Source organism: Diadema antillarum, unplaced genomic scaffold, assembly GCF_040938485.1.
Source record: "Diadema antillarum isolate AM-2024a unplaced genomic scaffold, OU_Dant_1.0 scf00000095, whole genome shotgun sequence".
NCBI classification, from domain to species: Eukaryota; Metazoa; Echinodermata; class Echinoidea; order Diadematoida; family Diadematidae; genus Diadema; species Diadema antillarum.
The window spans coordinates 1,118,010-1,145,754 of NW_027270984.1; the positions used below are offsets into that span (position 1 = coordinate 1,118,010).

At 39.9% G+C, this 27,745-nt stretch overlaps 1 protein-coding gene across 1 annotated transcript; it reads right to left on the reverse strand.

The window, feature by feature from the left end:
• Nucleotides 1–220: 220 nt before the first annotated feature.
• Nucleotides 221–26,108, reverse strand: LOC139718466 (band 3 anion transport protein-like). Its single transcript, XM_071629937.1, has 23 exons — nucleotides 26,012–26,108; nucleotides 24,694–24,829; nucleotides 22,251–22,471; nucleotides 18,699–18,805; nucleotides 17,214–17,422; nucleotides 16,018–16,178; nucleotides 15,421–15,601; nucleotides 14,541–14,676; nucleotides 12,780–12,863; nucleotides 11,469–11,556; nucleotides 10,616–11,020; nucleotides 9,472–9,697; nucleotides 8,830–9,036; nucleotides 7,967–8,115; nucleotides 7,282–7,476; nucleotides 6,129–6,273; nucleotides 5,243–5,382; nucleotides 4,628–4,717; nucleotides 3,852–4,018; nucleotides 3,303–3,556; nucleotides 2,546–2,715; nucleotides 1,969–2,139; nucleotides 221–1,007 (listed from the first exon to the last, which is right to left on the reverse strand). The coding sequence occupies exons 1-23, from the start codon at nucleotides 26,036–26,038 to the stop codon at nucleotides 936–938; spliced, it is 3,741 nt and encodes a 1,246-aa protein (XP_071486038.1). The 5' UTR covers nucleotides 26,039–26,108; the 3' UTR covers nucleotides 221–935.
• Nucleotides 26,109–27,745: the final 1,637 nt, after the last annotated feature.

The window sequence follows — 27,745 nt, forward strand, 5'->3', positions numbered from 1 at the left end:
CTGATTAACAAATGAATATCGAAAGGGATTTCTACCATCAATAGCTGTTACAAAAAGAAAAATCCTGCCACGATGCAACCATAATCTATGAACAGAAAACAATGACCTTTTAGAATGATGCCATCTACGATAACTTTTTTTTTTGGGGGGGGGGGGTACAATTCTAAATGCAAGAAAGGTAATAAGTGCAATGGTAAAATGGTAAAAATCTCTGGAAAAGAAAAGAAATTGTTGTTTTCCTTTAAACTCCTTAGACAAAAAAAAATCAGACAATGTCTGAATGCACAATTTATAAGTTTGGGGTTTGCACCTTGTTGAAAGTACTGAAAGCATAGCAGAATGCAAGAAGGAAAAGTACTTTTGTCAATAGGAATGGCTTTGTGGTGATTCTATGTTCCCTGCCTTCAACAGAATTATATATCTTCACAGATAAGGACTCCTACGTTGTCTCATTCTACACTCTCATTAAAGTAATTTGCACTGGACAAGCATAGAGTGCCAAGAGCTGGTTTTGATTCATGAAGAAGCAGTTTGAGTTGAACATCCTTGGTATGAGATTCTTTGGTTCAAAATATTTCAGTAGAGTCGACAAAAATTCCAAGGTGGGAAGCACCTTGCAGGATGGCCCTAAGTGCCACCAAAACCTTCCATTAGTACATTTTCCCTTTCACAGAAATACCCAACAGGTAACGCTGCACACAGTTCTATAAAGCACAAGTTGACATCAACACTCTGAACTAGTTGGCCAGCCTCTTGTTCTTTCAGTGTTTATTATTCACTCGTGTTCTCTCCATCCCTTTCCTTCTCAAAATGGACATTAGTGCTCCAAGACAGATGTTTGAGGCAAGAGCCTTGCTTCACCCAAATGCTACATTCCTCTCTCTGACCATCCAACTGGACGATGACTTGTCCACCTGTTTGTCCACTTGTTTGTTCTACTGAGGCATGTGAACGGTCTGGTACTCATCGTCTTCATCCTCCCCTGCATCAACTTCATCACAGTCCAGCTGTTTGGAAAGAAAAAAGTAGCAGAGCATATTCATTGATAATAGATTTGACTTGTTTCAGATGTTAATGATGTTCAAACAACTCTTCCGTGATCATGCACAAAAGTAGAACATTTTCCTCTCAACACTACAAATGTCTGAATTCCTTATTTCTGTCCTACACTTTTGGTGCATAACACGTTTTACTGAAATAAGTTTTGTGCAACAAGGAGTAACTGCTCCATTCAGCGAATAGAGAAAGGATATCGAAACACTCTGTGAAAGTTAACGAAAAATCAGACAATCCTTTAGTAAAGTTATGAACTTGTAAAGTTTTGATTAATTACATCGTATGTGGGCTGTCCTTTCTGTAGATGGAAGGGCAGGGGGCACTGTGGCAGAGTGGATTAAGACTCTTGACCTTTCAATTGGATGTCCTAAGTTTAAATCCCATCAAGTGCCTATGATTTTATAACTCATCATGTACCTCTCCACCCACGTGTATGCATGGGTACCTGGCAATGCTAGGGTAATGATAATGGCATGGCCCTCTGGAAGAGCAGTGCTATGGCAACACTGGATAAAGAAGACCAATTATCATCACCATCAACATCGCATCATGCTCATTATCATCATCATCGCATCATCATCATCAGCATCAGCATCATCATCATCATCATCATCACCATCACAGCAAACTTATCATCATCAGAGCAAACTCATCATCATTATCATCATCATCATCATCATTGCCTAATTGCACCATCACATCATCATTATCATCATGACAAACTAATCATTACAGCAAACTCATTATCATTCATCATCATCATCATCATCATCATCATCATCATCATCATCATCATCGTCATCATTATCGTCATCACATCATCATAATCATCATCACATCATCATTATCATTATTATCACATCATAATCACTATTATCATCATCGTTATCATCATCATCATAACAAACTTACCGCCTCCAGTTCGTGCTTGGTGAAGATGCGCTTGAGCTGCTGGCGGATTGGGACGAGGAGGATGAGGAAGAAGGAGAAGCAGAGGGCAGCCGGCGTCAGCTTGATGATCCAGAGCACCCCGAGGCAGAGCAGCTGGATGACAGTGAAGACGTGCATCCTCCACGTACGCACCTATGGGGCGAGTGGGTGGGCGTGGTCAGGTGGGGTTGAAAGGGGAGGGCCAGAAGAACAGGACTCATTAACTCATAAAATCCAAGTTACCAAATTTCTGTGTTACAGTGCTGCATCTTTTCACTATGGTTAATATTATTCACTGGTAGAGTTTCGTACAGCAGAGTAGAAATTCTCTCATATCTTTGATCCTTTTGCTGTTGTTTTTTTGTTTTGTTGTACAATTGTTGGTTTGGTTGCATGATTTTCAAAAGATTCTGAACTGCTAAATCTATATATCACTCTCAAATTGGTAACACATCCAAGAAAACTTCAATTCCTCTCAAAGTATGAGACTTGGCTGCTGCCTTCAGGCATTCTTAACTACAGAAATGCGATGACAGGGGATGAATGGCTTTGAATTTACCTCTCTGACATAGCGAGAATCTGGGTGATGCTTGACTGGCATGAAGAGAAGACTGCTCCTCTCCACCATCTGGATTCCGTTCAGCGAGCTGACCCCCATGTAGAGGAAGACTCCGAAGAGGACAGCCAGGGGGACTTGTCGGAGGAGGGGCGCCATGGCGATAGATGCACCTGTTTGGAAGAGGATTGGGGGTGGGGGATGGGGTGTGCCAGGAAAAAAGAGATGTTGGAGGGTTGAATTAGAAACTTGATGAGTCAATAACCTTTGGCTCACTGGAAAATTTGGCCCACTGCATTCACTTCTGTAGATTCACATATAAACACACATATATACAATGTACACACTCATAGAAAACGGTGCTTTCTCATTCAAGGTTTTGATCAGATGATTTAGATGCCGACTAATATATACTGCAACAGAAGACCTTAAGAGTAAATCAGCGTTAAATCCACAGCCCTGCAACTCCTTTAGAACATTGTATTATCCTTGTAAGGATACAAAGACAAGCTCATGAGATGCATGAACACATACATTTAAACAAAAAATACCAGTTCAAAGGAGAACAATGACCCTCAAAGGCAGCTTGAAATGCTGGCGAACTACAACAAGACTTGGGAGATTTGGGCTTTGCTTATGAAATATCCCTAATTCTACTCACACTTTGCCACCGTACAAACACAAATACATTATGGCATGAGGACCATGCATCCCGTTGCCATGGAGATATTGCACCACCACTCCCACTGGTCTCACTTACCGATGACGATGTGGATGAACAGGCCGGTCAGTCTCTGCTCCAGGATCTTGATGAGGCGTGGCTTCTCTCCAGGGGCGTGGCTCTTGCTGAAGACCGACAGGGCCCCGATGTGGGTCACCGAGCGGACGGTGGCCGCCCAGACTAGCGGCAATCCCATCAGGCCGTTGAACACCGCCATGATGCCAAGGAGGAACATGTCCAGATGGTAGCCGGACCCCTTCTTGAGACGATTATCTTTCTTGTTGATGATGAGGCTGCAGAATGATGGCACAGATAGCAAATAATTTCACCAATTCACAAACATATAGCAAATAGAACATCACTCTGTAGCAACATCAGCTATGATTTACACCCAACTTGTCTAATACTTTTTGTAAAATTTCAGTGATTAACAAAAACAAAAACCACAGAAACCATTGCCAAATCATTGAAGACATGAATACCGGTATGTCAGATGCTGTTGACAATCACTGATTGCAGGATCCTCCATATTTGTGGAGGCTATTCTATGCTTTCTTATTTTCTTTCAAAGTGTGGACAGACACTCACCCAGTAATCAAAGTCTCCATGTACATCAGGATGAAGGCCAAAAGTGCTGGGATGGCGGCAGCAAACATCAGCCCAATGTTCAGCGGCTTCTCGATGCCCAGCGGGTTGACAAACCAGCCCCTCTTGCAGACGTCCGAAGGCTTCAGGCCATCAGGCATGTCCAGTTTCTATGGCAACCGCATCAATGGGAAAGAAGACATTAAGGCATCTCAACGAATAGAGGAAGGGTCCTTCAAGTCTTCATGTGTGATACCCAACTGGAAACACACAACTTTGTGATCATACATTACTTTCAACTGATGATTAGCTTTATCTCTTGACAGTGTAATATCTTTACAGCAAAGAAGTCTCCAAATATATCTTTCTGATATCATCATGCCTTATAAACTGAATGAAGTTCATTGAACCCCACCACTGTACACATCATGTGCTGTGACAATCGCAGACAAAATTAGATGTTATTTCTTAACTTTCTGAATGTACTACTTTTAAAACTCTTCTCTAGTATCATTCAACCATCTTTTCTATAGTAGATACAATAACCAAAATGCTTACCACCAAAGCGGGTTTTAAAAGTAAGTCACTGGCCTATAAGAAAAAGTCAATGGAAAATTGCATTTTTAGCACTCAAAGTTCGCCACTACTAGCCTGCTTCATCCAACAAGATATCTTAGCAGTTACCCATTATTTAGGAACATTCAAGAAAGGGCTAAACAAGACGGGGGAAGAATGGACGTAGGCGACCACCCTTGTGAGAGAGAAAAAAAAAACCTCACCTGAGTGTAAACTGCCTTGATCAGGAAGTCGACGATCACAAAGACCAAGATGGAGATGGGGATTCCAAAGTCTCCAATCATCTTCCTTGCCTGAATGAGTGATAAAACAAATAATGGTCAAACAGAGACTTGTGAGGTCATGACATCACTACTACCTCATCTCATTTGCATATTTCATTGCTACTAAATCACTAGTTTGTAAAAATGTGAGAGACTTGAATTCCATAACTTTCTCATTCTAGGGCCACTTTCGAGGAAACTTCTACCATGCTGAATGCTCTATGCTACTCTCAATCAGGGAGTGGACTTACACTTTAATTAGGGGAACAAAACCTACCTGTTGTAGTCTTCTCATCCAGCAAAGGCGATGCCGAAACTTCAAAAATTTGTAACTTTTGAACAGATTGTCCAATTGTCCTAAAACTTTCACTACCATGTTCTACTAATATTGCTGCATTCACTCAATCCACGTAAAAATATTAGGTGTAATTCTCCTATAACTCACAGAACCCAACAATCATGAATCAATGGGACATACAGAGAGTACATGTACATAGGGCAGATGCAAAAGTGCATGAAAAAAAGAAACCCCATGAAAGGGGGCGGGTCACTCACGCTCTTCCCGAGAAAGCGGCCCTGGCGGAACTTGCGGAGGAAGTAGGCAAGGAAGAACGTGCCGAGCGTGAGGATGGTGGACAGGAGGGCGGTGTTCGGCTGTCTCTCGACCATGACCTTTGCAGATGCGCAGACTCCCCCTGGAGGTCAAGACAAAGGGTGGGGCCAATTGTAAGATCTGTCACAAAATTGGCAACTCACCAAATGCTTACAAAAATGATCTAAAAACAAACTGGAAAAATCAGTGTAGTCCTTATAATTACACCCAAGACATTTGTGACAATATTTTTTTTTTCAAAAGTACATCCTTCCTACCAATTTTCTTTTTTTTTTCACTCAAAAAACATTTGCAACTTGCCATCATAGCTGTATCATTTTATTCATGACTGTACATGAGTCCTTTGTGTTTCCTTACATTGAAGGCTACCTTAATTTCCAGCAATTCTTTCAACAATTCCTCTACCAATACTTCAAAAAAAAAAAAAAAAAGGAAGCCATAATTCCTCCTCAGTTTTCAAGACTACACGTTTCCAGGATTTAGCAGGACATGAAACAACTGTCCCTTGAACAAAAAAGTCACTCAGGCACAGATACTGATCAGTACAGACACTCACTTTCTCTCCTCTTCCTTTTCTATTGTATATAGAGTGGAGTTACGTTTTCTTTCACAAGTTTGTTTGTTTGTTTGTTTTTTGAGACAAGGAAACTTTTGCACATCCATTTAAATAGAACTATTTTCTTGTAATTGGCTACTGTACCGGTAGTTATCATGTCTGCTGGAAGTTTTCATTTTTTCCCCCTGCATTTGGGGGATATTTGAAATAATGTCAAAGTTTTCTCACACAGTCTCATATTTTCAAAGAATGTACACAATTGTTCCACATACCATCAGTGATATTCATTCCTAGGACCGTCATGAAGCTGGTTGAATTTGCCTCATACGTCTCAGTCCACATGTCTGTGTAATTGCCCATGCTGTCGGTCATTGATATGGGGCAGTAGTCGGGGAGGAGAGGATGCACCTTGAAGATCTGTCGGAATTGACCGTAAAAACACAAATGAACACATGAATGAATACATGAAATGCACAAATACATAGGTTACATTCAGCGTCAAGTGTCGCATGGTTAATTTCATGACAAAATCGACTGTGTAACACTTGGCGCCCCACAGAGCTTATCCTCGAAGGTAGCTTATCCTCGAAGGTAGCTTATCATTGAGGGAAAGGGGTATCTCACCGGGCTTGAAACTAGTTTGCGACTAGTTTGCGACTCTAGATTTTGCTAGTTGCAGAGACATCTCCGCCTCGTCTCAGAGACGTCTCCTTGGTGAGACCGCAAGACATTTTATGTTGGAGACGTCTCTGCGACTGCTGCGACTGATAAGTTGGAGACGTCGCGGAGACATCTCCGTTGGTGAGATACTAGCTTTAAGGATCACCATCTGAACATAACTGATTCAAGATAGATGAATACATTAATAAATGAATAAGTTATCAATAAGTCATGACATACATCACATGTTTGCACAACTAATGAGAATACATTCCTTTAATCTGCAAATGCTCAACTAGGCAACAATTCTCCTCCCCACGCCCCCCCCCCCCCAAAAAAAGGAAGAGAGTAGTTTATTACATTCTATGGATGTTTCTTTTACTACAGTCGAGTAACAAAGCATTTCATTCACCTGCTCCCCCCTACCAAGTTTCACAGGCAGAAAAATCACCGAGCTGTTGCTATGTAGGGCAAGCCTCCAGCAAACTTTGTGGGTGTTATGGGCAACATTTGTGAACAAAACATGATTATTATCTGAATACACTACAGAACTTGTCTACTGTAAAAGCGGATATTTTCGTGGGGTTAGAAGAGTTTCGCGTGTTTTTAATTCCGCGGGATCAAAACGTCTACTACTGGAACATATGACAAGCAAAAATATTCGCATGCTTTTATTTTTGTGCTAGTTACTGGTTGCGCGAAATGCGCAAAAATTTCAACACCGCGAAAAATTTCCACTTTTACAGTATTAGATAGCTTACTCACCCTGTAGAGTTTGTTGAAGACTTCGTAGATGAAGATGAGCCCAATGAGAAAGGCGAAGATCTCTTCCGTGAACCGTGTGAAGTACTGGACCAGCACACTGCCCTCAAACGCTACCATGACGACAATGATGACGAAGAGCCACATTCCGACCCAAACGCGGAACGGCAGATACTCGATGCCCTGCGCTACACAGAACTGAAATGGCAACGCACAAAAATATGTCTCAACAGTACATAACACATAGTGGCATGATCTTTCATTCTCTAATGTCTGCACATGTATTTTTTTTTTTCTACAGAGGTGTAACGCTTTCATGTTTTGGTATTTCTATATCCCTCATTTCAGCTACTTTTCACATCCACAGTGCCTTATTCTTACATTCATGTCTTGCAGGATCTATGTATATCTGTCTTAGGTTATCTGTAATAATAGTCCGTAAAGCGCGTTGAAACTATTCATAAAATAATAAGTGTGAAATGCGCTATATGAAAAAATAACCATCATCATTTGTATCCAGATGTGTCCTGGGTTACTTCAACATGTTTAACTCATTCCTTTTTTTTTTTTTTTGCCATTTACACTCTGAATGTGTTGAAAATTCATGCAAGGGGACAATTGTAAAATCTTTGTTTGCAGTTATGTCCTTGTCAGCAATTAGAAATTCCCAAGGCATGCTCTATCTTACCGAGTAGAGATTCTCTTCGAAGACTAGAATGGGACCAGTCACGCCTATAATCGTCAGGGGCTGTCCGGAGAAGATTGCGAAGAAGCAGCCGCAAATCGCCGTAGCGATGATGGTCTCGGACACGCCTATCCAGTTCTCAGTCTTGTCAGCTTTGTTGGGGTGGGAGAGAAATCATAAAATCAATGTCGCCTCTGATAACTGTGAGGTCACAATGATGCTGTGCAATGCCAGAAAAACCAGCAGAAGACAATTTTCACTCGAGTATGCCACGAACGACATAATGCAGATTAGATTTGTTGGCATTTATGCACTTGGTTTCTTTACCAGAAAAACTGCGACTGGCCTATTTTTTTTTTTCTTCCAGCCTTCCTTTCTTCCTCCTGGAGACACTATTCTTTGTCCACTTAAAAGCCATGATGATTGCCTACAGTTTTTCTTATACCACTCTTTATTCTTCGACTGAACTAGATCACTAATCAACAATAAACAGTTTAAATGTCATGACATCTTTTCAGAATCTTTCAGCAATCTTGTATTCTACAATCAACTGTAAGTTATGCTCTCATATCGATACCACTGAGCGCTTTGCAAATTTCCCTACTGATTTAAATTCTTGATACGCCGCAGATCTGCGGAATTATGTTTAATCTCTCTTGGCTATATCTCAACGATGTTATACATTGAAATGTGAGATGAAGTCACGTACAAGCTTGCGTTGGTAACTAACAACAGACCTACATCTTTTACAAAATGTGATAACTCGCCCTATTGATTAACTTTCAACAACCCCACCCATGACAATACACGCGCCCCCCCCCCCCCCCCCCCCCCCATCCAACATTTCAACAGACGTTGTGTCTTACCCATGAGACCGCCGAACGTGATGGCCGGTGAGAGGGCGGCAAAGTAGATGAAGAAGAAGGCAGCGATGCACTGGAAGTTCAGCCCGTCCTTGATGTCCGACCAGTAGTGGGGGTAGCGGCGGCAGATGTCGTTGATCAGACCGCCGAAGATCTTGCCCGTTCGCTTGAGAGGGTCGGGGTATCGCTTCGGCGGTCTCTTCTTCGAGGCTGGATAAAAAAATAAATAGATGTGCAAACATTGGTCAACTCATATATCGACTGACTGCAATCGCCAAAATAGAGCAAACAAATAATGGCAGCAAACAGAGCAAACACAGACAATTTGGGCTGAGGAAATTGTTCATCACTACTGGTTTCAAATCAAACATCAGTCAGGCATTTGAGTGACGTCTTCCAATCCAATATCTTCAAATCCTGGCAATGCAGTTGTCCACTTGAAATCAAGGAAACATCTGCTGGCACTTTACAACCTTACAATAGGTTTGGCTAACATAAGACTGAAAAAATAATCTGCCACCTAAATTTCCAAGAAATTCTGAAAAAAAGAAAACTACTTCAACTTGTATTTTTTGAAACGACCTCTTGCATCTCCTTCAGATGGGGGATGGGGGCATCATCTCTTTTATCTTTTCCAAAACTTACTAGGATCGATGATCCTCAGATCGCCGTCCAACTCTTCGGCTTCTTCCAGCAGTTGCTGCTCCGCTCGCATCTTCTTCATCTTCTCGTTCTGCATGCGCAAGACGGGCAGGAGCAGCTCGCGGTCCCAGTCGCCGGGCGGCAGCACGATGGTGTGGTCGATGAAGGTGTTCATGGCAGTCAGCAGGTCCCGCATCGTCTCCGCCGTGTACGCCGCTTGATGGAAGTGCTGCAGCGATAAAATTCAAATGAAAAAAAAACATGCAGAGGAGAGATGATGTTTCGGTAACTTCCAACAGTTCCAGGATTCATGCACGAGGTTCTCAAAGGATATACAAAGTGTGGGAGTAATTGTACATTCACACCATGTTCCCGATGGCCACAACAGTCCCACTGCAGGCCACCGTGGACAAAATGGGACGGACGTGAGACAATGTGTGGGATGGGATAGGCAAACATGCAAGCCTTGATTGCCTAGAATGCCGTGTCAGACTTCTAACTGTCAAAAAAAAAAAAAATTGCCATCGCAGTCATGGTGCTAATGAGAAACCTAGTAGGCCATAAAACAAAACTTGGAGGTGGTCTGCAATGGGACGCGATGGGAAATATATCGTCGATGGGGGCAACAAGACCTCGTATCTGAAATTTCTGTGAAATTTGGATTGATGGTCAGATAACTGGTTAAGTGATGTCCTGTCCAAATCCTAGCTGTCTTACCCCCAAAATGAAGCCACCATGGCATGCCAAAGGAAAGGCTCTCCCATTTGATACAGTGCTTTGGCTGCCATGTTTTTTGCTCTCCTGAACATTTGCCATTTTGTACATACGAGGTCTTGTCGCCCCAGCGACGACATGTAGTCTAGCATGACCAGACATCATGAGAATGACATCTGATAGCTACATGCTCACTAGAGGAAGGACTGGAATGCACAAGACTAGAATGCGGAGGGAAGGCTGAGGAGAATATCCCATCTACCCATGGCATACTACGCTTCGGACAAACGAGGCTGCCATGGCTGCCGGAAACAGGACATAAATGTAGCATTAGCAGCCATTTATCTTTGGCTTTTTGAAGCTCAGAGATATATTTTCGAAAAAAGTATTGGGGAAAATCATCTAATGCCCCTTAGCGAGCAAAGCTACTCACGTCATTTGACATAAGCGTGGAGAAGGAGCGCCCGAGCTCGTGGTAGTTGATCTGCGACGACGTCGGCACCAGCATGACAAAGAGGAAGCGGACGGGGATGGGCACCTCGGAGAAGTTGTCCAGCACGGCGCCCTCGGCCAGACGCACGAAGGAGACGGCAGGAGTGTCCAGGAAGTCCACCTCGCCGACCAGGGCCGAGGTGACCTCGGCATCCTCGGGGATCTTGCGCATGATGCCCTCGATGCGCTGGTGGTCCAGGCGGCGGGCCAGGCGGGTCAGCGACGTCGAGGAGGGCGTGGACTTGAAGCCGGATGGTGTTGCCGTCGAGCCCTTGCTGTCGGTGTTGCCGTTGGCTGGAGTCGAACCATCGGTCACCAGCATCGGCAGAGTGACGTCAGACCCCTGCTGCTGATTTAGCATGCAAACAAAAAATCATGGTATGAGAGGTGTGCCAAGAGTGTACCACAAAAAGTTTTTAAAGCAAGTGCAAAGAAAAAAAAATAAACATAACATAAAGATGCATAACTTACAGATAGACTATGAGTAACTGACAGTTCTTCAGTTATGTAAAATTTTGCACATACTGTGATGCTCAAACAAATTGCAGAAAAAAATATTTTTCACTTAAACAAGCATTTTCACTTTTTTTCTATCATGGCAAAAAACACTCTTAGTATTGTAACAAAAATGTAATCACACACACATACACACAAAATTCTAGTTGGCAACTCTACTTCTTAACTGCACAGGAATAGATGTGACTCGTTCAAGTAGTGTGTGCTTTGCGATCAAATGGCGCTGGTTTGAGCCCAGCTGAGCAATGTTCTGTTAGAGCGCCATAATGACCGCTGACCTTTTGATGACTGTGGCCATGCCCGGTGAGACTGATGGATGACAGATTCTTCAGAATACCAGAGTGGTGATGGTGTTTCTCATTATGCCTGTGAAGCAATGAAACATACAACAGTTTAATGGAAGAACTAGGAAGAAACAAAGAATTGATTATTTACCACTCTGCCCAATACAAGCATCTGCTCATGCTATCATGCCCAATCACGTAGATGAAACAAATATATGATGTAATCTCAAATGTCACGACATGAGAGTAACATACGGGGTTGTATATTATAGGTTTGATATCATACCATGAACATTGTTGCTACAAAACAGGCTGTACAACAATTCATCAGCCATATAACACAAGACCCACAAATCTGATACATTAGTGGGTAAGGCAAGAGATGATATACATATAACAGAGTTGTATGATCAATGAAAAACATTTTTGGTGAATTTTGTGAATATATATCATCGAGCAACACAAACTGGGTTTTGTTATGATCAAGATCCAACATTCTCTACCCAAAATAAATGCTGGACAATCTATAACAGTATCTTACATGCAAGAGGCATTGGCTTCTTTTTTCAGGATTACATTAGCATGATTGTGATATAAATAGGAAGGATATACGATGATAAAAACAAACTACAAATACTGCAATATTTCGCACAATGTTAGTCTCAAATGCACTGTCCCACTAAACTTTTTCTACTGGGATTTAATCTTTATTTTGAATTTTAAATTTGAGAGTGAAAAAGTGATTTTTGTTTTGATAGTCATGCTTCTTAATTTATTACAAATTGTAATGAATCATTTTTACAGGGGTTTTGATCTAGGTCTCATGCAAACAGAGAAAAAAACAAAACAAAATGAAGTCTCAGTTTACAATTTTCATCGATGAGCTGGGCTCCAAAGGAAGCTAATACAGAATTCCAAGTTATTAAAATGATGCCAATAATGGCATTAACTGATCTTTTCATATTCTTGTTTCTTTCATCTTTTTTTCTCAACTTTGATTTGATGACCTTACATAAGAGGGGGGCTACCAATGACAAAATGCAACACTTAGACCTGTAAACACGTCACACATATGCAGGTGAACAGGGTTAGTGCAGGGTTTGAAAAATGCATGTACATCCATTCACTCAGAAAAGGTGTTTTGGCTCTATGTCTTTTTTGTGCAGGAGTGCATCTTCGGGGGTAATCTTATCGTCACTCGTGGCAGAGAAGCATAAGAAACACGAGTGCAGGTGCAACGCCCAGGTTGCAAATGTTGTTAATATTAGTGTCATCCCTGGCAGTCGTTCCCACGGAAACGTGTACCTGTCTCCCTTCTTGTCGTCCACGGATCCGAGCGAGATGGTGGAGAAGTTGCGCAAAATGCCTCCAGAGTGTTCATTCACGTGTCTACATTCAAGGGGGTGGGATGGGGTGATGACAGCGTTACAAACTATTTTTCAGCTTTCACTTGCCGTTGTGGATTGTGGATGACTTACAAAACGAGATATATGTTGAATATGCTAGCAAAATGGACATTACAAGCTGTATTCACTATTTTTTTTTGCTTCACACAAACTGCATCACACGTAGCCACACATGAAAATATACAAATTCAGCTTTTGCACATAACTCTTATTTTTTGCTGGGTACAAATACTGCACACGAGTTTACAACTAAAGCAGTTGAGATGGATGTGCACAAATGAGCAGAAAACTTTTGACACTGCCATTCTTGGGAAGAAGAAGAAAAAAAAATAGGTGTGTGCATATCTAAGCTGATCATTTCAACACTCAAGCAATGCATCACACATTCGCAAATATTCACACGTGATATATTCAGAAGGTTCCTGTATCGTAATTTCTATGTTGTGAACTGTGACGAGGGTAAAATGGATGAAAAAACAAATTGCCACTCTAAGAACAAGCGAAAAGAAAAGCTGCCACTCTATGTAAAAAGATCTCAACTTTAATGACAAGCATCATATGTGGTGATTGTGCTAAATATGTCTCGCATCTTCTGGTTTTGAGGAAGTAAATTACGTCTGGCAAAATCGCAAGAGGGAAAGCACTAAGCTGATCTCAAACTCCACCGCCTTTCAAATGAATATTGCGGTGTCTGCTACTTTTCTTATTTCCCAGGCAGTTTGTAGCTTCAATGCTCTAATATCTAAGTTATATTGTGTTGTGCGCATAAGAGGCAGTTTGAAAGATGAAGGATCTATTCTTTGGGACAAAGTGTGATTATGTAAAGTGGAAAGGGCATTTACATTATGATGATACATTCATGAGCTAATTTGCACAACAAAAAAAAAAAAATGCCATGAACCTTTAATTTGCAAGAGATAAATTTTCTCTGGGCCCATGTGCAACATGTCAAAAAGTTTCAAATTTATCTCACGCGAGCACAATCATACAAGCCTGAATATGTGGAATGTACTTTTCATATAAACATTAAAAAGAAAGAAGTCTTTACATTTTGTCCCGTCTTTTATGATCCTAATGATGACTTAATGATCTTGTCATCCTAGAATGGTCAACAGTACTATGAAAGGATAAATAAGATATACACCACGAACACATTAAATATTTGTTCATTAACTCCCTCACTTCTAGATATGAATGCTGCAGAATAAAATGACTTGATTATGGATATAATATGTTGTTTTTGCACTGCACTTCACTCAGCTTTATTGTGAATACGTTGGCTAATGTGACTATAAAGTATCATGAATATAGGTGAGGACTATGTAATTTGCACAAATACAGATCCCAGTTATTGTACACATCCATGAACGTTTTACACTAACATACACACCAACACAATCTTGTACATAAAAGATATGACATGAAATGTATTTGTGAATTTGGCGAATGTTTAAATAGTTTAAACAGAATCTTCTCACTTCAAGCAATTCATTCGAGCAAGCCATTATGAATGTGCCAATAGAGAGTAAATCCAGGCAAGCACTATTTAGTAGCTATTGATTTCCAATTTCCCCCACATTATTTTGCACATGTGGGACTAAAAAGTACAGCCTTCCCACTATCCTTACACATGCAGTCACTCTCTGGATCAGGGTCTTACTTGTGCTTGAGGAGAAGGGCCCTCATGATGTCACCGCGGTGCTCCTCCCGAATCTGATCGGCAATGATCATGTTGTCGACGACACGGTGGAAGATGTTGGAAAGGTTTGACTCCTCCAAGTCAAAGATAGCAGTAGCTGAGGATCAAGAGTGAAAACTTTTAGAACACCGACCAGCAGAGCAAAACAGAAGACTTTGCTGTTCATAGTCTCTTTGTTGTTCTGGGACAAATATTATCAATATCATCACACTAACAATCAAGAATTTCACCATCATTAACACAATCACGATCATCATCATCATCATCATCATTTTCATCATTTGCTCCCCGTCAACTGTGAGCTCAGTTTTTAAAACCATCACCACATTGTACCTTCATTCCATAACAAACATTGCTAAAATTCCACATAACAATCATCATTATGACCGTTTTCATCATCTATGGCTACACTTTAGTGGCATTACAATAACCACTCCTATCACTACATTTACATCATTATCAATATCATAATCATAATCATCATCATCATCATCATCCCAACTGATTTCAACATCAATATCATCATCACGACCAATATCATCATTATCACATCATCACTGTCACTGCTATCACTATCCTAACCAGCATCATTGCTATCATCACAATCACCATCACTGTCATCATCAGCTCAATCATCATGCATCATGGTATCGCTATCACTTTCTTCAACACAATCACCACCACCACCACCATCACCACCACCATCATCATCATCATCATCATCACCATCACCATCACCATCACCATCATCACCGTCATCACCATCACCATCATCATCATCACCACCACCACCACCACCACCACCATCACCATCACCATTGTCCTCATCATTTCTCCTCACCATGCTCCAGGTACTGTCTGAGCTCCACCAGGCTGTGGAAGGAGAGGGAGGCGACATGGGGCTTGCCCCACCTCTGAGCCCCCTCCTCGACGTCCTCCTCGTACTTGATCCAGCGAGCTTTCTCCTTCCACTGCATCTCGTGTCCCTCCTCCTTGTACAACTCGTCCAGCTCCACAAAGACCTGGAGTCACATCCAAGGTTCAAGCAAAAATTTTTTGAGCACTTTTCAAGCAAACATCCACGAAAAGTGAAACAACGTGTCAGGGGCCATCTCTTTTCATATGAGGTGGTTCTTGCAAGAATGAATAGAATGCGTTGACTACATGGAAAGAGCTGCATGGGAGTATGCAAAAGTGATGCCCAATTCACTTCACTCATTTTATTAATCTCTTTCACGAGAAGTGCTGTCACTTTTTTGACAGACGTCACAGTGTGCGAACAAAAACAAGTGCATCAAGAGTGCATTTGAGATAAAGTGTCAGACTTTACTGAGTGCATATGTCAACTCTTTGCCTTTATTTTGTTTGTTTGTTTGCTGGTTTGTTTTGTGAGAGGGTCATTATACAGTTGTCTGGTTCAAGTGGGATGGCAGCTCACCTCGTGGGGGCGATGGTCGTATTCTTTCTTCTTCTTCTTTTTCTCCATCTGGCCGGCTGAGGAGCTGCCCCGCCCCCTGACATGGACGAAGGAGCTCACACTGTGCCTGTGTGATGAGTGGTGGTGGCGCCCTCCGCCCGACATGTCCCCGAGGCGATGGACTGTCCACAAAAAACAAAATGACAAATTTTGTCAATCGCAGGGGATACAGCAGTTTGGAACACGTGCATGACTACCAGCTGAAAATCATAGGAACCAACTTGAATGGTTGATAGTTGACCTGAAAATGAATACTCAAGTTGAGTTGGGATATGCTGAATTTTCAACTCTGTTGACCCCCTTTCAGGGTATGAGAGTGCAGACAAAATTGCAGTCATATACAGCGTAAGCATACAGCGTCAAATGAGATAAATATCTCTACTGTATATGCCATATATTTCATGAGGTTTCACTGTCGTGAATTTTGCGAGTCAGGTGCTGTTCACGAATTTAGCAGCATGCAAAAAACATTAAATCATCCTGACATGAATGCAACGTGCACAGATTCATTTATCTATCCATCAATCTATCTATCTATCTATCTATCTATCTATCTATTTATCTATTTATCTATCTATCTATCTATCTATCTATCTATTTATTTATTTATCTATCTATCTATCTATCTATTTATCTATCTATTTATCTATCTATCTATCTATTTATCTATCTATCTATTTATCTATCTATCTATCTATGTATCTATTTATCTATGTATCTATTTATCTATGTATCTATTTATCTATCCATCAATCTATCTATCTATCTATCTATCTATCTATTTATCTATCTATCTATTTATCTATCCATCAATCTATCTATCTATCTATCCATCTATCCATCCATCAATCTATCTATTTATCTATCTATTTATCTATCTATTTATCTATCCATCAATCTATCTATCTATCTATCTATCTATCCATCCATCAATCTATCTATCTATTTATCTATCTATCCATCCATCTATCTATTTATCTATCTATTTATCTATCTATAATCTATCTATTTATCTATCTATCTATCTATCCATCCATCAATCTATCTATCTATCTATCCATCCATCCATCTATTTATCTATCTATCTATCTATCTATCTATCTATCTATCTATCTATCTATCTATCTTTATCTCCCTCTAACTCTTTTCTTCCTCACCTGCCATGGTCTCACGGATGGCAGGATTCATCTCCTCATCCTCATCCGAGTCGCCCCCGATGCGGATGGAGATGTCTTGCATCTTGAGGTTGACATCGCTGCCCTGGCGGAGCCGCTCGGTGGGGTCAGAGGTCATCGAGCGCTTGTTCTTACCGTGGGAGTGGTGGTGATGATGGTGGTGGTGGTGGCGGTGTTTATGGGATCCAGACCTGGGGGGTGGGGGAGGGGAAGTGGTGGAAGTTAAAACAAATATGATTAATCAATAGATACAAAAAATAGTAACACCTGAACTCATTACTCTGGTGGTGGTGGTGGAGGTGTTCATGGGATCCAGACCGGGGGTGGAGAGAGGTAGGTGAAGGGGGCGGAAGTTAAAACAAATATGATCAATCAATAGATACAAAAATAGTAACATCATAAGTCATTACTTTCTAGTTTATCTGATAAAAAAACCACGTCCCTGACATTTTAAGCAAAAGCAACTTACATTTGTAAGATGGGACATTCAAACATGCACAGTGCGACATCATACACGTACATCTGTACAAATTCATTAAACCCCCCTTTATTTACATTACCACAGTAACAAGGTACTCAAAACCTTAGATTCAAGGTAGGATCTGTATGTACATAAAAATCATATATTTCTTTATGCTCTTCCAGGATTTCAATACAGTTGAAGACATTGTTGGTTCCAAAGGTGAAGCATGGATCTACATAGTAAAAATCATATCACTAAATATGACTTGCAATTAAATTTGACAACAATCAAGCAGCAATTTTCATTGCTGCTCCCCAATGTTAACAAACTTTCGGCCAAAGTCTAGAAGGTGGTGTCGAAAAAGCACTCTGCATGTTACATTCTACACCCCATCAAATGTGGGCCAGTGTAATGCACAAACATTTGCTGTGCTACAGTGTACATGTATGAATATCTTGGCTTGCACTAAAAAAAATGGCCAAGCCCAGTAAATCTAAGAGACACGGTATCAAATTAGCATGGTCTTAACATCTGCAGGATACAAATAACTGCTAAAAATGCTGATACAGTACATGGAGAGACTCAAAGCTCTGCATGAATTTTGAAGACCCTACCAGCATTTCTTTAGAACTGGAAGAACCCAATATCTGCACATTTCCAAAGCCATTTACTTTTCTGATGCTGTTTTCAATTCAGGCTATGAAGTACTGGTATCTTAGAATGGAGTATCGACGATTAGTGTTGACTAATGGCTAAAATGCTACTGACATACACAACACATAACAACGGGAAGTGCTAATTATCTCATACATGCAAACCATCAGAAAAAAAAGAATCCAAACAAAAGTCAAATTAATACAGAATTTTGTCTGAAAACCTTGAAAAAAAAAAGCAAGGTCTAGGCACTATCCTTCAGTTTTTGTTTTCTGCCACTGTTTATACTGACAATTGGACGTCTCAAATGGTCACGAATAAAAGCTGTTGCCATGGTAATGACCCCTCACCTGTCTTTGGTCTTTGACCCTGCATCAACGTCTCCGCCTTTGTCTTCCAGGATGCTGTCGGATCGGTTGGCACTGATTTCTCCACCTTCCTCCTCCCCGATGGTGAACTACAGAGAGACGCGAGAGCGACAAAATTTGCAATGAGTGAACGGGTCAACGGAGCGTCATTTCAGTCAGACACTAACGTGAAAAGACACCACGGGACAGGAGACTGTCTTGTAGCCAAGGTGGTGTCAGAGAAGGAGAAGAAACAAGAACCTCTCCCTTGTACAGAGTACCCATGCAACATGCTGTGGAAAAGTTATGCGCTCTATCACAGGTGTTGAAAACTTGCTTCAACAAAAGACAGCACTTAGAGGCACTCGCATAAATTTGCACAAATTGCACAAAAATTCCACTCCTCTTAACGCCTCCCTGCTCTCACATTCCAGGCTTGTCACACAAGTAGATTTAACTTGAAATTCAAATTTACAAGCTCTACCCTCTTCTCTCTTTGTCTGAATTATGGCCAGAACTGCAGCACACCACCTGCATTTAGAAAAAAATAAAAAATAAAAAAATCTAAATACACTGATTGATGCCTCAACTGAAATGGGCTATGAAAAGAATGCTGCTGCATATTCTAGAAACATTCTGACACTCCCTGTCTGATGGTAATGACTCTAGTAATGTATTCCCCCTTTCCCCAGTCGCATCTTTCTGCATGATGCAAAGCAAACTGCTTCAGTTGTGTTCAATGCATCCAATTCAGTCAAGATGGCGGATCCATGCGACTGACTTTCACTCTGTCATGGAAGAAAATTCTAATCTCTTTCATTGCATAATCATACTTTTGTTGCATAGAAGAAAATAACTTTTCACAAGCACATGCAGCAAATAAATCAATCTGCATTCAAGTAGACGGACATTGTAACATAACCACTGAGGATGGGTTATGTATAGACACTTGCCATAGACACTTGCCCAAGTATACGCGGGACTCGTCCTAAACGGGTTGAAGGTACTTTAACCTAGCCCTCAAAATATTTCTTTGATGATAAATATTGGCAATCAAAAAAAGAAAAGGGGACTGTAGTGGCAAATGCATCGGGCACCATAATCCAATTTCAGTCATGCTGTGTACATAGAATTTATCACAGTGGCTTTAATAGTCCCATGCCTTCATTAACTCGTGCCCTTAAAATCCTGTGTGCATGCACACTCACAATACACAAGATCTGGAAAACATAAGTATTATATAACCTTGGTGTCTGCTGATCCTGAAGATAGATGGAGACTATGTTATTGCTATTAAGGTGCTTTCCATGCCCTCTACACATTCTCTTTTCCTGTTATAATGCACATCCAATTGTATTACCAGCACAATATTCACAATTCAGACTTTCTACATGTACAGCTTCTGAGTAATGAACGTCGTGTGACATGGCTGTTAAATCTCAAGAAATCATGCATTTAACTTCGATGATATAGAACTGAATCTCATTATTTTTCAGTAGTTTTTTTTACACTCTGCAAAATTAAACTAAAAATTATAAATGGTTTGTCTGATAGCATAGTCCTGTTTCTTTCTTCTATTTAATGAACAAATTTTAATGGGCATAAACTGGGTCACATATGATGCAGCAATACCACATCATGGATAGTAAATGTCTTTCAATTACTAAATTTGGTTTAAGATTTGACACACATGAAATCTCACTACACAAAAAACAAAAGTGATATATTTAGAGTTCATTCAAACATGCAATCGGTGCAGAGAATATCTTAATAAGAGTGCAAACCAGCCTTGCATTTATCTTAAATTGGCAAACTTGATTTAAAGGGGAAAACACATCTTGATGTCCTTCCCCCAAATTGGCAACTCCCTGTCTCAGTGACACTCCAATGCATTTATAGGGGTGTATGCCTAATGCTGTGCTCTGTGCATCTATAAAAACTTGAACCATGCAAAATTCTTTTCTTCTGCCCCAAATGGCAGAAATTAACCATCAATCTTTCATGACATTGTCATGAATAAGAGAAATAAATAGATCATAAAAGGTCATGCATAATTTGAACATTCCAAACATGGCCCATGCTTCCACAGTATACAGTACCATCCGTGCATATCGTCTGCCTTGCCTAGTGAGACGCCGCGATCTCTTTGAAAACCGACACGTAAATCATTCAAAAATCTCATTTCAGTTTGAAAACACACATACATAAACAAACACACACACACACACACCGAAAACAAAAACAAAACAACCAAAACAAACTGATATGGAAATATGGACACCTGAAAATATCTATGATCGGAATTATGGCTTCCTATACGAAGTTAAAGAATGGGAAACATCAGAACATTGTGCAATTAGCGCCATAAATTTCAAGAAAAACAGCCACAAGAAAATAATTGCAATACAGGTTTTTAATCTCTGTGAGGAAAACCAACATGGCAACCCATGGCAACCATGGCAACCCATCAGGGATTATCAAGAGAGTTGAGATGCACAGTGGATTTTATCTCCAACCATGTCTTTCCTTGGATTCCACTATCACATTCCACATAACACCAAACTGAAGAATTCACAAAGGCAACAATGTATACATCTGTGCATACATGTATTTTCTGTTTTCAGTCAACTTCACAAATAAATCATTTGATCTACCCAAAACTCTTGGCTAGCCATTTTATCTCCTCCTCCTTCAGCACTTGTACAGAAAAAATAAAATAATAATAATTCTGAATCAAATCCCCCAGTTTTCCTATTTCAATTTGGCTGGTATCTTAAAATCTTTATGATGTCTTCATCTTAAATACTCTGAAGCCAATGCTATTTTACGTTAATGTCCAGCCAAAACTTTCACGAGTACATGCATCACAAAAAAATACAGAGCCACTAGTAATCTAATTTCAGTCCAGCACAATATCCTTTCTAGCATCCTTGGCGCCCCTATTCCTCAGGCAACAACAGTGACTGCAAACCCAACCGCAATGTAAAATCCTTTACACATTGTTCATTCAAGATGTAGCCCGTTTTAAAGTTCAACAAACTGCACAGCTGAACTCAATGGACTGGAGTATAAAAGTACAATGACAATCACTTTAATATAGCATGTTTAATAATTATTGGAGTCCTTTTTCTGGTAGTACTAGCACAAACGACAGAGGAGCGTATATGTACAACCTTTTAGATCCTCTGTAATTGGAACTTGACGTGTAAAAAGATCGCAACTGACATAACATGGCTCAAGATAAGCAGTGGCCCAGTGGTCCAGTGCCATCAAAAGTTGATGCCCGGTCACAAAACTTTCTTTGGGTGGCCTTATCAGGCAATTATGATTTAGAATTGATTGTAATGTTTCACATTGATTTTTTTTTTTTTTTTTTTTGGGGGGGGGGGGGGGGGGGGCCACAAAAATTTCAGATTTTATGATATTAGCGGCCTGAACTGGCCAGCCTGAGAATAAAAAGTAAGTGTTGAGCCCTGCATAGCCTGTTAAGATGAAATTCTCTAATGCGTGGTCCCACGCATTCATATTTGTGCAGTGAGATGGGTCAATGCTCACCTTTGGCACACTCCTTTCTTTACCATCCACTGCATCCGCCGCCTCTGCCGTGCTCTCTTCCGCGATGCTCGTAATTAGCTCTTCTGTGGCCTCAGCAAAGCTCTTGTTGGAGTGCGACGTGCGAATCGTCTGCGGTTGTTCGAGGAGTTTCCCGTGGCTCTTCGATTTTGGTGGCAAGGGCTCCAGCTGGTGCTGGACCTTGAACTCTGCGCTCCGATGACCTAGATTTTGGAGGAAGAATCAGGTACATTTCACATCCATTTCTTCCTTTTCTAACTAAATGTACAGTTTACCATTGAGAGCAGTGATTTAAGAACTGTTCAAGATATCACATTTGATGCTATGTGTAGGTCAGTTGTATCACAAAACATCCTAACATGTGAACATTTTGCAATAAAGCCTAGAATTGAAAGGAGATCATTATTTTTCTCACTAAACCATACATGTAGCTGTAGACGGTATAGTCTAGAAACATTTTTATTTTAACTATTGTTCACATTTTTTATATTTAACAATACTTAAAATTAATCATACTTGTTCAAATATTTACATTGGTTGTTTCTATTCATAACTCACATTTTAGAACCTTTTTGAAGCACTAAATCAGGGTTTTTATTTCATCTGCAAATGGTAAATAATACCTTTAACCAACTGAAGACTACATTGTAGTTCCTGAATACACTCGGACAGGTGTTCACGTAAAATGTGTTGATATAGAAAAATTTGCTTGCCCTCATTAGGTTAACATTATGCTATATAATCTTTACCAATGTGATCCTGGACACAAATTGAGGTATTTAAAAAAAAATAATCTGTGAGAGTATCCAGACTCTAATACAGTGTACTCACTAATGATGATGTTTTGTCTATCTTGGCCCAACATTGTTTGAATTGTTTATCTCTGAAACTCCATGACACTCAGTTGACTACAAGTTCACTTAATGTTTATCTCAAACATGTGTGCTACTCAATCTCCAGGATTACTTTGTTTTCCTCACTTAGCTCTGTGGTATCTTATCGCCAAGTACATGTAGAATGTGACCCTTGGCCAAGGCAAAAACTCCTAGATTCAAATGCTGCTCGTACATGGATTGGGTTGACCACACACAGATAAAGGCAAAGTCTTGTTTTCTTTTACGATTAAAATGCAAAGTATGTGTGTGAGTATCAGGTAAGGTATGTAGGTTTCAAGGTTTCAAGAGATGCCATCATAGAAAATTCTGCACTCGGGTGATAATGTCAATTTTTTTAAACGGAAATCACAACATAAAATGTTCTCTTCGTGAGTCAGATAAGGTGTATATTCTGCAGGAATCTGCAAGGGGGGGGGGGGAGCAACAAAAGTATGGGGTACAACGACTAATCGCTCACTGGCTTGTCAATGAGCATCACATGTGAACAAAGTATGAAAGACATTAGGCTCTTGACAAGTGTTCTTGATTGGTGCTGACATCAATTAAGCTAGTTGATTCTGTGATAACTTATCTGTGTTACTGAGCGCTGCACAGTAATTTCATATCCAGGGTTAAAGTAACTCCTCTGCTACACACAGTACAACCAGCAATAATCTTTGGAATATTTCTCTATCACACAAAATCAGCAGGAAACCTCTCATAACATACTGATACATACATCTGAGAACTCGGCAGTAAGTGAATTTGGGGAAACATTAATAAACATACATTGAACTTTAACAACTTTGAGCAGATGAATGAAGCAAATAGGACTGAAATATCCCTGCTGGGATGCATGCTTTTAATTTAACGGATGGTCACAAGCAAGTGCTTCAAATAGCAAACCATTGTGATGGAAGCTGAGGGTTTTATACTCCTGCAAAAGGTTGAAACTGATCTGCATTACGACAGCACATTCACTCTTGCTACAGGAGTAGTGAAAGAGAAGAACATTACAAACACAGCATTTATGCACCTACAATATACCTACCTTGAAATCAACTATTATATTTACTAATGTTACATTCAATGAGCATAAAATCTGCACACTTATTTTCATGTTAGCTTCATGTTGCACAAATATTTCCCCCTTTACAGTACTCTCTATAAAAGCTAAAGTGCACTTGGAGTGCCATTGAAATGTCATGATTCATACTATAACAATTAGGAGACTATTATAAAAGTGGAAATTTTCACATAGGTAATGTTTTGTACTTTGCCAGGTAAGATGATTTTTTTTTGTTCTGTGTAATCAAAGTATTAAATAGTTTAACTATAAATCAAGCAAAAATATTTGCGTGCTTTTATTAAAGCACTAGTTTCTCATCGTGTGGAAGGTGCAAAGATTTCCACTCCCGAAAAATTTCCTCTTTTATACAGTACTCTTTGAAGTGGAAGTGCACTCGAACATGGAAACGTCACAATTCATTATAATGTGACGTTTACGTGACTATAAAAACGAAAACCGAGCGGGAGTATGAAGAGCTTACTTTGGTAGTCCTTCTCCCCAAAGTGGGGGAGGTTTGTTTCCGGCTCTCCATCCAAGGGGCTGGAAGTCAGGGGGAGCTTTTCGGGAGGCTTGAGCAACTCCTCCACCTGAGACTCCAGACTGGCGTCGCTCTTCTCCTGGTCAAACACAGAGACAACAACAACAACAACAATGAACGAACACTATTCTTTTTTTTAATACAACACCTTGTCGGAGCTGTATTTAAATCCAGCCTTGGCACCACAGATCAGCACTATGCATTTGATAAATTTTCATATTATTCATGGCCACTTTCACCTCTTTCACCAAGCATTTTCATTGGCATTGATTCTTCTGCATCAAATCTGCTACCAGAGTGTACATGTACTTTTCACTTGTCACTTTCATGCACTGATATAGACTGACATACCTTTCTTTCAAAAACATTTTCCTTTTCATCTTGAACATCACAATGCAGATGGACAGACACTGTAATATTCTAACAGTGAGCAAGAATTCAAATCATCATCAACTGGACTGCTGTTCATTTGTCGTTTTGGTAGCATCCACTTCCAGTGAGCTACAAATAATCAAATCTTTTACAAATACCATTATCTTTCTTCTTCTTCTTCTTCTTCTTCTTCTTCTTTTTTTTTTGCACTCATGCATCTCAATTCAATTTCACTCATTTTTGGCCATCTTACTCTGAAATCTGTTATCAACATATTAAAGTGGAGACTTCACTGAAAATTTAATTCTATGAAATAAAATAATTATATGATCATAAGGGGGTATAGAAGATTGATTTTGTCAATACGTAAGACAGATAGATGTTTGCTAGGTGGAAAAAAAATCAGGTGCTAATATGATCCATTACAAAATGTGCCTTGTACATGTACATGGCCAGCCTTTTCCATATACAGTTGTGTAATGTACAAATCATTACCATCAGACTAAACCAACACGCACCTCCGGTATAAAGACTCTCCAGCTCTGATATCAAAATTTTGTCAAGAGGTTTGAACACGTCTTTCAATAAATATTCTTTTAGTTGACGCCTTATCGATTGTCTGCATGTTGACGCACAGTCTCACACACGTGTAGAACGAGTCAACACATCAGAAATTGTCCAAACACAAAATTGCACTCTTCGGCAGGAGACAGCTCAAACTTGCAAATTGTATCGTCTGTACTTGACAGCCGATCAAAACTGATACATGGGACAAAACATTTGTCTCCCAGTATCATGGGATACCATAGAGAGCGGTAATGACAGTGAGGTACGCACAAACAGTGTGATACATTTGATACCGTGACTTGATATAACAATGGAGTTTTACCTTTGAATGGAGTTTGTTGCTGGACATCTTGACTCTTGTCCTTAAAACGTGCTCTGAAATCGCCTTCCTATATCAGGTTGTAACTCCCATGAATCAGATTAGCGCGCAATCTGTGAACAGAAAGAATTACCAAAGAGGAAAAGAATGAGTAAGAGATGTGTCAACGAATCTAAGATGTCAAAGAAACCGAGGATATTATACTCTAATGACAAACTCATCAAATACCTCGAGAAAAAGACAGAAAGAGGATGAGAACAATAAAAGTGGAAAATGACAGAGACCCACAACCATGTTGCACAAGAATATGATTTCTATGAAATCAGAAGTGGGAGCAAAAACATATATCCACATTGAACATTATCCAAAGAAAACATTGCTGTAGATTATCAATAAATTATGGACTTATTATTTTTTGGCAAAATCTCCTTTATAAGCTTAAGTAAAAAAAAATACATGCATATTTAGAAAAAGTGTACGTCATCACATATTCATCAGCAAACCAATTCTTCAAAGACTGAAAAAGACTCTTTTAAGAGTACAAATTCCAGTCAGATTATACTTGAAAATTCTTTCGGACACTGACTGGTGATATTTGCAATGTAAATATCTTTTTACCACAAGCATACAGCCTGTGTGAACAAATTTACATTGATATGATATTTTTCTTTTACCCCTAACAGTTAACAGAAAACAAAAACAAACAATATAGCCAACTTTGTAGCTGGATTTTCAGGGAAGAGAGACTCTAGTTTGATGACAGGAGATAAAATGGCACACTTGAATAGTTACAGTACCAATCAAAAGGGCACAAAATAAAGTTTTTAAGGCTCCAGTTTTATGGCAGTGAGATACGATTGCAGCACAACACCACCACTGAAGATGAAAGTCATTTCCTGCACTTGGATTTTCCTCACACATTTCACATGTAAAAGGGTGTATTTCATAGTCTGTGCATAAAGCAATAATTTCTTCTTTTTTTTATTCATACATGTATGTGCAGCTGCTGACCACTAGTTATTAGCAATGTTTGAGGATAGGGGAGACTACCCACATTTGCCGGTAAACATTTGAACAAGTACTAGATGAAACAAATATTTCTCATGTAAAGAGTAGAACGTCATATGATGGTAATGCAAATTTTGTTTGATAGTCCAATGTAATCAAACTGAAAAATAAAGAGATACAACCCAATTACATTCAATTCCAACACCACCTGTCACAGAAGGACTCTCAGATGCACGCTTTGCACACTTCCACACTGCAGATAGCTTCTGTCGGATGTCAATATCCACCAACTCCAGAAAACTCAAACTTATTCTTCAAAATAGTAGAGTTAAGTGACTGACACTTCAAAGATCTACACATATATCTTTTTTACCCCTGTATCTCTTTATCTATCTATCTTTGTCAGAAACTCAACTCTAAACTGGCTGCAACGGAAGCGTTGGCTTTCTATCATTCTGGTTGACCTCTCTCTGCTGTGCATTTTGTGTTAGTCAGTTACGATGTCATCTCATATCCTATTAACCTGGTCATGATCTTACTCACACAAGGATGAAGGCTACATGGTTTATATATTTCCATATGATGCACGACCGTCATAAAACATTTGTCAGAATATGAATGGTTTCTAAAGCTATTCCTTATTGAATTTTCTGCCAACAGTACTTTCATACCATGCCAGAAGCAAGGATTTTAGTAGTTTTCGAACTTTCTCAGGGATCAAAATGTAGA

Bases quoted from the DNA above. Each gene is read 5' to 3' on its own strand.
- LOC139718466 (XM_071629937.1), bottom strand. From the start codon at position 26,038: ATGTCCAGCAACAAACTCCATTCAAAG. The intron at 16,179-17,213 runs GTGAGGAAGAAA...TTTTGTGGACAG, and splicing joins CATCCGTGAGACCATGGCAG to TCCATCGCCTCGGGGACATG. The intron at 9,037-9,471 runs GTAAGTTTTGGA...TTTTTTATCCAG, and splicing joins TCTGAGGATCATCGATCCTA to CCTCGAAGAAGAGACCGCCG.